At 43.4% G+C, this 12,389-nt stretch overlaps 1 protein-coding gene across 2 annotated transcripts in view; it reads right to left on the bottom strand.

The window, feature by feature from the left end:
- The window catches only part of PANK1 (pantothenate kinase 1), a 56,008-nt gene that overhangs the window by 25,356 nt on the left and 18,263 nt on the right, over positions 1-12,389 (bottom strand). For both annotated transcript variants that reach the window (XM_039257754.1, XM_039257755.1), the window contains exon 2: positions 712-1,064. In XM_039257754.1, the coding sequence (XP_039113685.1) occupies positions 712-1,064 (353 nt within the window). The remainder of the gene's footprint in view (positions 1-711; positions 1,065-12,389) is intronic.

The following is a 12,389-nucleotide window of genomic DNA, read 5'->3' as shown; positions in this document are numbered from 1 at the left end:
CCTGACTGCAGAGATGGGGAAATTGGAACACACAGCTGTTAAAAGATTGCTAAATAAAGAGAAACATGAGATATCTTACTCATACATGTCCTCCATTTAGCCAGATTTGTCAAATGTAAATGAGCATTGCAGAGCTGGAATGGACTGCCCATCAGGCTACAGCATCAGTCTTCTTATGTAAAACCAATCTTACTCACTAAGAAAGGAAGTCACCTATAAATAATATCAGGTATTTCATTTTCATCTTAAACAAAAGTTCGGAATGACATTCACAAAGCAAAAGAAGACACTTAGAGCACATAATAGGTAGATGGCTGTAAAAATTTTTCGCAGGATTTATAGAAAGCCTCTCTATCTAAAAAACAAGCACGATGTTTATGCTGTTCATGACACTGTAAGAAGAATCTTTGGAAAAGTCTAAAATACTTCAGAAAGGGATTGATATCATCTCATCTTTAGCATATTGTACAATAGTAACTGTAACAAAGATGATGACGATAGCTAATATTTTTGAGCATGTACTAAGTGCCAAGGACATATTGTCTCATCGAATCCTTCCTGTAACATCCCTATGAGGTAGGAACTACTCATATACAGGAGGGAATGGAGGCACAGAGAAGGTGAAATAAACCTGTCCAGAGTCCCAAGACTAGTTCTTCCATATGAGAAGCCAGGTGGTTTTGTTGTTTACTAAGTATAAACCTGACGTACCATTCTGAAGTCCTTTTCAAACTTGAAAGCCCCACCTCCCGTGGCACAGAGCGTGGTGTGGAGGCTGGAGAAGTTCTTCTCACTGCCCATCTGAATGAACCTGTGCATCGCACAGCTGGGGAAGCGAATGAAGTGCAGGTTCCCTTTGCGCCCACACATGGTCAGATTTTTCAGTTCTAGATGGACGTCTCGGATCCCAGTTTTCCCGTAAGCGGTGTTAGAAGTCAAATACTTTCTAATGCTCTTCAGGTTCTCTACTTCCTCTTGTTCTTCTTCGGCTGTAATATCCTTTGGTTCAAAGTAGACCAATTTAACCAGCGTTCCACCGATGTCCATGCCAAACCAGGGGAAGGCTAGATAGAGGACAGAAAGATAGTACTGTTGAATTCCATGCATGGGGCTGTTCAACTTCTGAATATTCAAGAACATTGAATAGAAGGTGTCACATCTGAATGTGCATTTAATACTCAAGCCACCTGAATTCAGCTAGATGTGCCTAAAAGAAGACAGGCAAGGGGAAATCCACCATTCAAATGGTGCCCGTGTTTCTGCCCGTATTCCATTTAGACTCTGCCTCAGACCTGAAGTTGAGAAGAAAAGTAAGACGCTGCAGTCCCTTAGGCCAGTCTCAATTCCCAGGCTTCTCAGAGCTTGAGTGTCTCCCCAACCTGAGTACAATCCCAATACTTACAGATCTCTTTTTGCATACACCATGGCTCTCAAATGCTCTCTTATCAGAATCTCAGCCAAAGAAACAGTGGTCTGTTCCAATGCCAGGGGAAAAACTGGCTATGCTAGGTGTACCCAAGGCATGACGGTCTCTAACCCACCCGGCGCACCTCAGGCACTTTGTAGTTACAGTTGTTACAGCATTCAATTTTTGTCTCCGTGAGCCAACTTTATAAGATACGACTCCACTGCTTTAATCTACCAAATAGACAGGAAGGAGAAAGTGAGAGAAGGTGGGTTATAAGAGATGAGGACCCTATGGTGGCAGAACTCTAAAAAGTTATAGCTCCTCTTGTAGCTCATTAACACTGTGCTGTCACATGCTTTGCAATGAACACAGAGCAAATCCAGTGAGATTCCAAACTCGGGGGTCTCCCTTTTCATTTCCGTCAGCAGACGCCATGAAATCGGAAACTGTAATATTAAAACTGAGTTTAAAGATACAGGGAAGGGTACCTGGGTGGCTCAGTAGGTTAAGCGACTGACTTCAGCTCAGGTCATGATCTCGCGGTTCACAAGTTCAAGCCCCTCGTCAGGCTCTGTGCTGACAGCTCAGAGTCTGGAGCCTGCTCCTGATTCTGGGTCTCCGTATCTCTCTGCCCCTCCCCCACTCACTCACACACATATATATACACACACACGCATGCGCGCACACACACACTCTCTCTCTCTCTAAAAATAAACAAACATTTAAAAAAATGTAAAGACACAGGGAGCTGGCACACCTGGGGTGGCTCATTTGGTTAAGTGTCTGACTCTCGGGTTTAGCTCAGGTCATAAACTCATGGTTCATGAGTTCGAGCCCCACATCAGGTTCTGCGCTGACAGTGGGGAACTAACCTCCTTGAGGTTCTCTCTCTCTTTTTCTCTCTGCCCCTCCCTCACTTGCACTGCCTTCGTCTCTCTTAAAATAAATAAATAAACTAAAAAAAAAAAGAAGACACAGGGAGCTACAATGACTTCTTTCAATAAGTTTATTTTGTTCAGCCCTAGAGAGCATCCATTATGAGCCCTGGTCAAGTTGTGCTGCCACACCCAGAGGTCACATTGCCAGGAGCGTAAGTGAGAGCTACAGAAGTTCTCTTTTTCTGGGCAGCCCTACTACTTAGCCCTCTGCGCCGCCGGTAGGTTGGGGAGGGTGGAAGGAGAGGGACACAGCAGGAAGCCAGCCCTGGATGTGCGATTTTCTCTCCAGCGCTTCACTGCCGCCCTGTTCGCTGTAGTCCGAGCTGGCTGTTCCACACTCGGAAGCACTCACCCTCAACAATATGAAAACTAAAATCCCAAACTCGCCAGAAGATTAAGAGCAGCAGATTCCACTGACAAGACCAAGGTAACAAGACCAAGTCCTATTATAATTGTGGAAGTTTGCAAAGCAAACCCCACATGGCCCAGGGCAAGTTGGGAAGCTTGCTTGTCTGAGCAGATTATAGGAAACTGGTGAAAGTTCATCCCCACTGGTCAAGTCAACTCACAGATGACGTTTCTTGCTCCGTTCTCTAAAACTGTCAGCATGGCCCACAGTGTACGTAAAAGGAAAAGCCTCAAATGAAGATTCACAACTGCTTCCCATACACGGGAACCAGGGATCAGCTCACTGTCACTCCCTCCCCCTCTGTAGAGCTCCATACCCTCATCTGTGGAAGGACGGATTGCAGTACAATGGTCTCCGGTGGATCCCTTCAGAAGTAAAATCGCAACCACCCCCAACCACGTAGGCTGACCAGAGCCCTAGTTTTAATCTCCACTGAAACACCTATGGCAGGTCAACTGGTGCCTGGGCTATGCAATCAGTGTTGCAGGTCTAATCCTTTCTTCTCATAGTAGGAGAGACACCTCCCACTGGGCAGGATGGGGGAAGGGTATTCTGGAACTTTGATAGGCTACTCATTTGGAAACATTCTGGCAACACCTATTAAAATGAAAAGTACATATACATTTTTAACCCAGCTAATCCCTCTCCTGAACCATATTTAAAAACCAGAGCATTTGAAGATAGGTATAAGAATGTTCTTGAAGCACCCTTTACAGTGGCCAAATTAAAAAGCAAAAACAAAAAAGAGAGAGGGAAAAAAAACAGAAAACAAATTGCATGGCCTGTAACCGGAGAACTGTTCCACTGAGTGTGTTCTTTCCAACCCACGGACTACCGGATAGCCATTGAAAAGAATGAATGAGATCTATACCAGCTGCCTGGAGAGAGAGCCCTAAGCTTCTGTTAATGAGAAAAGTAAAAGATACCCAGAAGTGTAAACAATTTATTTACCCTATTTGGTTTGGAAAGAAGAAAAAAGGAGGGAAGGAAGGCAGGAAAGAAGGAAGGCAGGTGGAAGGGAGACCCGTGGGTTTATGATTATTTGCTTATTATATGCTGAAAGATACTGAAGGCTATCTATCCCTCCAGGTTGTAAATAGCTTTAGGAGGTGGCAGAGATGGGCATGCCGTATGGGGGGAGGCTAGAGACTGGGAGAGGAGACGGAGAAAATTCTACACTCACAACTTTTGGTACTTGCGGAAATAAAAAAAATAAGGAGAATTCAGTGACAATGAAAAATAGGAGACCTCCCAGCAGAGAATGGACAGAACAGCTATGTGAAACCAAGAAAATAATCTAGTTCTGTGGTAGAAATCCAGGCCCCATGCAGCCATAGCTGCCCCCAGCCCCTCTGCGATGAAGGGTCCCTCTGCGGCCCTTTGTGGATGCTGCTAAGTACAGGCAAGTGCAAAGAGGTCTCACTTTTTTAAAAACGTGACAGGGGACCTAAACTTTTCGTAAGTTATTCAGAATCTGGCTGTCTTCTTCCTGCTTCATTCACCTCCGGCTCATTTCAAAGCTTTTGTTGGCCACAAAATGGTGGAAAAAAGCGTAGAGCTCTGAAAATTCTGTTAAATGTTATATCAGCAGTTTTGCTTGAGGTAAAAGAGGATAAAGATCAGGATACTGTATAAGTTTAAATGGCAAGAGAAATTACTTTCGCTTACCTATGTTCATTTCTATTTTTTTTAAATGTTTATTCATTTTTGAGAGAGAGAGCATGAGCAGAGGAAAGTCAGGGAGAGAGGGGGACAGAGTATCTGAAGCAGGCTCCGCGCTGACAGCAGCGACCCTGATGCAGGGCTTGAATTCACGAACCTTGAGATCATGACTGGAGTCGAAGTCAGACGCTCAACTGACGGAGCCACCCAGGCATCCCTTACCTATGTTCATTTCTTACCTTCATGAAAAAATAAACTCTCTTCTAGTCACATTTTAATGCTTTTATAGGAGCTGTCAGATTTTGAATGCAGTTTTATTCATCTTCCTGATATCAAGGTCAACCTAAAATTTACACTTCCCAACCACAAGCTGTGAATGCAGATAAAAGACAAAGGGAAGCAAGAACACCCCAATGTAACTATCATCCATGATTCATGTGTTCTTTAATCCAGAATATCCAAATGTTTTGATAAATTCCGCCGGATCACTGATAAGAGTCTGGTCAGCGTTTGCCAGAAGTGATGATGGTTCTAGATACAGAATGTCTGCCAGGCAGCAGGGAGTGGGGAAGTGGATTTTGGAGGCTGGCAAGGCATTTGGTAAAACCATTATGCATGATAGCTTGAAAGGAATATACTATATCTAAAGAATTAATAGATATTGTGGAAGAGGTTGAAAGTCAAATGTTTAGTAGCTGTGTTGGTTACATTTGGCTACTATTGGCTGCATTTTAAAAGGTGTAATTCCCCTCCCCCCCCAAAAAGGGGGGGAGGAGAAAGAGAGAGAGAAAAAGAAAGAGAAAGAGAGGTGCCTAGAAATTAACTGAGTCACTTATAAACCAAAAGAAAAAGGAATAGAGTCTTTTAAGTCAGACTTGCAGTGTTGGAAAAAGCAGCTGCTTCTCTTTCCCAATAGATAAACAATGAAATGAGTAAGTCTTTGCATGGAAGAGGTCAATTAGCACTTAGCTTTGGGGTGAAGTTCAAAGAAAGAGAAGGGTTATCTCACTCAATCTTAACACTCTGAAAGGGTTATAAAAGTGTCCAAATAAAGACGCAGTTGAGGTCACAGGCTCCTTAGTTAATACTTTCAATTAGAGTACCTCAGGGGAAAAGAGACCAGAGGTGTGGCTTCCTAACCAAAGGGTGACAGGCTCCAAGTATCATCAATTAAGTCAGTAAAGAAAGGTTGGGAGCAAAACCACAGAGGCATCCAGTAAACAGAAGTATGCCAAGGACTGAGGGCTTGGCATATGGAAATAAGTTACAGCTAAATAGATAGGAAACTGATTTCCTTTTGAAAAGAGTTGTACTGCCAGAGAAACCAAAAGCTGAATGCTTGAGCCCCTCAACCCTCTCAACTCAGCTGGGAGAGCCACTCCACTCCTCTGGAGAGCATATTCTTCAGTCTTTAGCTGTGACCAAGGAGGTTACTGGAAAAATTGAAGGCCTGAAGCAACAGATTGGGGAACCCCTTCCCGAGAGAACAATCAAGACCCCAAAGGAACACCCTCTATGTACAGGCCACCCAGATGGATTTCAGAATTGCTTCAGCATTTTAGAATGACTGAGGACCAATGAATGGATGTCTCCCATTCACCCTCTTTCTGTACAAGGGTATTTATTGAGTTTTCCAATCTTTCTTTCACCGTTACATATTAATATACAATGCAGGGGAGGGGGGGCAGCAGGTAACTGGCCTCCAGCTCAAGAGGACCCACCTCCAGAGTTGCTGTCAAAACAACTCTGTATCACCCCCTCATTTAGATCCTACTGTACATCATGACGCCATGACTGGGTGAGGCTCCAGTGTTGTCCGCTTTGGGGTGCGAATGACTGCATTTCACCTGCAGTTGGGAGAGCAAGCCAAATACCTGATAATCAGAAAAGTAAATTGTGGTAGTCACTAGTGCTGCTGGCCAAGTATTTCCGGCTCTCTTCCTTCTAGGCTCATGGGGTCAGACTGCAGTCCCTGGACCTTTTATAATTGAGCTGGGAAATGTGCCTAATCTAGTCAGTGGTTGTGCATGGACATGTTGTATATCACTTCCAGACAAGAGCACTTACAGCCAGGATGAGACCCTTCAGATCTCTTCCTCTGTTACCATGACCAGCAAGATCCAAGATAGTGAGGGATCAGAGCGAGGATGAGTCAGAATGAAGCCCGGAGCCATCTCCTCAATGGGCTTAGAGTGTGAATGAGAAATAAACCTTTGTTGTTTTAAGGCACTGGGGTTCAGAGTTGTTAGGCAGGATGATTGGGGCATCCTGAGTAATATACCCTACATCAAAATCCAGCTATTTCCCTCCCACCCCCACCCCCTCATCCCCCGACCGCCCCGGGAACCATCTGGCTCCTGCAGAACCAGATCCAGGGACTGCCAGTATCACCGATAAACGTGGTAGCTGAGTGTTAATAAAAAGGTACGTAGGTTCTGTTGTATTTATCTCTGTCTAAAAATTTCTCTAAACACAAACCAAGACTGGCAATCTGGTAGTAATTTAAAACAGTGAAATGAATTTGTATTCCAAACACTGTAGTGAAAATATTTTAAAGTTTTATTGGCAGTCAAAGGCTTTAAAACAAAGCCTGTTTCTTAGAGACCTTTTTGGAACACTGGAATAGTCTCTGAGAGGCACCTATGCTTCCTGTGGTAAATTTCATGGGTTACGTAGTGCCCTTATACGGCGACCAAACAGCATCAAAGAGCAAAGACCCCCTCAAAGAAAAAACCAAAAAACTCCAACAACCACAATGCAGAAAAGGTCAGAGAAACAATTTTAAAGGGCTAAGGAAGCCTGATACTAGGAAATCTATCTCCTCTTGAACAACCAGCCAGAGCTTTAAGGTGTTCCTGGTGAGGCAAAGTTCGCTAACACCAATATTTCTTCCTGTACGTAAGATTAGCTCCTTCGGGCACAGGTTTGACTCAGCAACCAGTTGCTGCCCTGCACAGTTTAACACATCTCTCAAGGTTCCGCCAAGCTGTTGAATTAATTTGAATAGGAATTTGTTGAACTAATTGTGAATAGGAGGACTGAATTTCTTTTCCAACTATTTGTGAATAGATTTGTTGAACAAACTAATGTGTAGAAAAGATATATGAGGATGGTGTAATAAGAAAAAAAAAGACTTTAAAAGACACTGATATTGATACTACATAAATACTAATTATGTTGAAGTGGCTTAAGGATCTCTACACGTTAACAAACAAAAAGTTTGTAAACTTAGATCTGAGTGTATAACAGAATTGTATTTCTTAAAGTATCTGTTTTCTGAGGGCTAGCCTTCTCCTCCCCATAGCTAAATGTAGTTGGTAGCATAATATAATTTTTGCTTATCTATTCATAGAAACATTTAACTTTAGGAGGTGAAAGGGACCTTAGGTCAAGTCCAACATCCTGTATACAGATAAGAAAATTATGGCTCAGAAAGATCAAAGAATTGTCCAAGGTCTATCACAGTTGCTTCAGAACCCATTTTCAGTTTCATGAGCCAGCAAGCTCCCCATTCTGCAAGGCTCATCCAAGTTGAGTGGCTTGTCACTTGCAATGACAGTACCCTCACAGATAGGATGACTGTGGGCAAGGTTCTTCTTTGAGCCATTGACTACCTATAAGGTGGAGATGGGCTCACTGATTCCCAAACTTCTGTCCACTTCACATCCCGTCTTCCTAAACACGCGCACACAAAGCCCTCCAAAACCACACTTTTAACTGCTTATAACAAAAGAGTTGAAAACCTAAAAACTATTGAAGGACCTTGAAGAAAGTGATCAATGTAAAATTTAATAAAAGCATTTCAAGAACGCTGTAAAGGAACCTGTAATCATTGTACACAGAGCAATCTGCTAAACATTAAATATTCTATGCAAAGAAACTTGAGTCGCGGTTTCTTTTAAATTAATGCACACTACGTGCCCTTAGTTGGAATTTTAGTCACATGGCAGTCCCCTGTGTTAGCAAGCGTGGGTACAAGGACACAAGAACTCATAGAGCACCGATGGGAATGTAAACCAGTGCAATCTTTCCATGCAGCTTTTTGGAAATATCCATTAAAAAGCTCCAGATTCTTATATTCTTTAATACATCTGTCTGCCTGACCCTAAAGAATAATTATGCACACATTCAAAAATTTATCTTAAAAAAAAATCACTGAGGGGCACCTGGGTGGCTCAGTCAGCTAAGTGTCTGACTTCAGCTCGGGTCATGATCTCTCAGAACATGAGTTCGAGCCCCGCTTCGGGCTCTGTGCTGACAGCTCAGAGCCTGGGGCCTGCTTCGTATTCTGTGTCTCCCTCTCTCTGTGCCCCTACCCTGATCACAATCTATATCTCTCTCTGTCTCTCAAAAATAAATTAAAATTTAAAATCACCGAACTTTTACCATTGACAACTAGGAAATTGAGTATTGTCCAAATACGCAGAGTTGGTTAAGTAAATTAAATGATTATCCATTCACACAAAGGGAAACAAAAATGCCACCATGTCGTAGGACAGCATGTAATGATCAGAGGAGAATGCTCATTATATGCTGTTAGGTGAAAGGGCAGGTGATTAACTGGGACACGTGTATGATTACTATTTTGGATAAAAATTAAACAGCTCTTTGTGCACAGAAAACAAGACTAGAGAATTCAGGCTGAAATAGTAACTGCTGTTATCTCTGTGTCATGGAGTAGGGTGGATTTTTTCTTCTTTGGCTTTCCTGGTGAGGCTTTTCAGTTATTTACAATAATACATTTAATCGTAATAAGCAGAGTTACTTTAGAATCCTCAAAAACTTCACCATAACCATGCAAAAGGAAAAGAAGCTGTTTTATTTGCTTCAATGCACCGATGTCAGACCTGTGGGCCCGTCCATGGGAAAGAGTATGCCTACATTCCCCATCTCAGCAGCCCCGCTTCCCTGCTCAGGCAGAACCCTGCTCATATGTCTGATACTGAAATCCATTTGACACAGGCAATCAATGACAAGGAAAGCCTGACCCCCAAGAGCAAAGTTGTTTAGCCAGTTAGATACTTGGCATCCCTCAGGTGGGAATTTAGGGTAGGAAGAGCCCTGATTTCCCCACCTGCACTACTACTTGGCAATTCAAAACACACTTAGCGGGGCAGAGGAATGTTTGCAGGGAAGGATCGCCATGGGAAAGGTCACTCAACCATGTGTGACAGAAACCTTCCTTCCACTGGCACATGGCCTCCCATTCCTGTCAACTTTCTCCCTGGCATGTGGGCTGGGAACAAAAAGGCTGATTAAAAAAAAAAAAAAAAAAAGGCTGATCATATTCTCATACGCGAGAGGGAAAAAAGAATAGCAGGAATTCCTTTCAGAACTTCTGAAGCAGGCAGAAGTATTATCACATCAGCCAGCAGAACTAAAGCCCAGATTTCACCGACTCTGCCATGCAGGCTCCTGGTCTGTGACACACAATAGGCTCAGTGCCGAGGGCCTGCGATCTTTCTGAGTGCTCGTGAATGAAAACATTGTAGTTCTTTTAAAATGAGAAGAAAACATGCAAACTTTCAGGTTGAAGAAAATGTTGCCACATGACATACCAACACATTCATCTTTCTACCAACAGAGTTGAAAATGATAACTTTAAAAAACGTTTTATTTAGGGGCGCCTGGGTGGCTTAGTCGGTTAAGCGTCCGACTTTCGCTTAGGTCATGATCTCGCGGTTCGTGGGTTCGAGCCCCGCGTCGGGCTCTGTGCTGACTGCCGGCTCAGAGCCTGGAGCTTGTTTCAGAGTCTGGGACTCCCTCTCTCTCTAACCCTCCCCTGCTCACGCTGTCTCCCTCTCTCTCTCCTAGAAATAAGTAAAAATAAAAAAACAAAAACAAGAACGCTTTATTTAGGAAAGAGCCTATAAAGGCCAAAGTGTCAGGAGTCCATGAGAGTTAGTCACTGTTTACATTTAGCTTCACACCCAGTCACAGGTTAGAATTGACAAGACACCAGATCAGAGTCTGCTTTGCATTTGCAATTTCAGCAGGATTGCTAGAGTTTGTTTACAATTTTATTTCCTTCAAGCCACTTAAATTTTAATATTTCGTGCAACCAAATTTTATTTTTATTTTTATTTCAGTAGGTTCCACACTCAGCATGGGGCCTGAACTCACAACCCAGAGATTACAAATCACATGCTCTACTGACTGAGCCAGCCAGGTGCCCATAGTGCACCTGAATTAAAAAAAATTTTTTTTATGTTTTAGTTATTTCTAGGAGAGAGAGAGAGAGAGAGACAGTGTGAGCAGGGGAGGGTCAGAGAGAGAGGGAGTCACAGACTGAAACAGGCTCCAGGCTCCGAGTCGGCAGTCAGCACAGAGCCCGACGCGGGGCTCGAACCCACGAACCGCGAGATCATGACCTAAGCGAAAGTCGGACACTCAACCGACTAAGCCACCCAGGCGCCCCAGTGCACCTGAATTTTAAAGTTAACTGTTTAAATTACGTTTATTTAAAAATGACAGGCTATATTCAACACATTTTTTCTTAAATTTGCCTCATTGTAAAAACTGTGTAAGGCGTTCATTAAAAATACGAACTCTCCCGCAATGTCCTGGAGATTGGGATGCACCAGGACTGGAGAAAATATTTTCAACGAAGGGACCCCTGTAATTCTCACTGGTCAAGTTCAAAGCCACTGTTCTTGTTGAATCAAAATGAATGCTGTACGAAGCTGGACCACAATTTTAACAAATTAAAACTGAGAGATCAGAGTTTGAATGGGCTACTCTTGCTTGTAACTGTGAGGGAGCTCTGAGGGGGACCCCTGGAGTGGCACCTGGTGATGACCTAGCAGAGATTCCCATTCCTGAAACAAGGGACCTGAACACATCTAACTGCTTGTTAATGAAATTATTTATGGACAATTTATAACATGAGTGCCGCAGTATTTAATTTTAAATACAGCTTTTGAATTTCCAGGTATCATCCATCCACAAGAGCCCCCCTGGCCATGGTTTAGAAACGTTCCACATATGATTAGGTTTCAGCAATGGGCTCCTCTCTCCCTGTGACTCCCATTTTTAAGGCAACCATGCATTTCTCCATAAAGAAATCAGCTCAGGCAATGGTACCAGTGTATTTAGGTCAGGCAGGCAGATGTTCTTTGATTTGTAACCCCTGTGGCTGACCCTGACACAGACAACCACATGAAATCAGAACAACAAACAGAAACACGAACATGAAAGCTATGTTACTTTTTTTTTAGGTTAAGATTTGGGAGGGTAAAAAAAAAAAAAAGCTTTTTCAGGGCACCATTCTGGTGTCACCCATAAATGTATTCTTAGCTTGTCTTAGCTTGGACCTGGGCCAGGAGGACACGGGGCAAGATGAAGCAAGAGATGAGGGGACCCAAAATGTCAAACCCATGAGGTTAAAAACCTTTTCCTTGAGTCTCTTCCTCAAGTCCCTGAGCAGCTCAGTGAGGTGCAGTTTCTTTCCCAAAGTCCTAGAGCCTCTCCCTAACACGCTTATGAGGGAAAATCAGAGCAGAAGAAGGGATGTCACTCTAGTGACCACCGAGCTCATTTTGTTCCTGTCACGCCCACAGTCAAGACCTGGGCTTCTGTCCTAGGTCATAAGGAGTAGAAATAACAGACAGATGAAAACTCTTTCCCATTCTGCAACCATCTTCGAGGCTGAGGAAGTGAGGGGGGGGGGGCAGAAATACAATTACAGACGTTAAGATTATTGTCTCTATTTCTCACCAAGCAGCTATCTGTCCTGCCTAATTTAGAGGGAACGGAAGGTGAATATCAACCTTCCATGTAGTCCTCGCCTTTAATTACACCACCTTCATCATCAGAAATATGGTCCCTGGAAGAAGATTCCATAGTTTTGACTCTGCAGACACATGCCAAGGGACAAGTGTCTGGTGGCTCTTGAGTGGCACTCAAGGCTATCTCCAATGTGATCATTTCAGCACCCAGAACGGACCTAAGCGTCCACCCAGGAATGGTTCCT

This window comes from Hyaena hyaena, unplaced genomic scaffold (assembly GCF_003009895.1).
Source record: "Hyaena hyaena isolate Hyena2069 unplaced genomic scaffold, ASM300989v1 scaffold_631, whole genome shotgun sequence".
Classification (NCBI taxonomy): Eukaryota; Metazoa; Chordata; class Mammalia; order Carnivora; family Hyaenidae; genus Hyaena; species Hyaena hyaena.
Note: the sequence above shows the minus strand (reverse complement) of the source record. Positions and strands in the feature narration are given on the sequence as shown.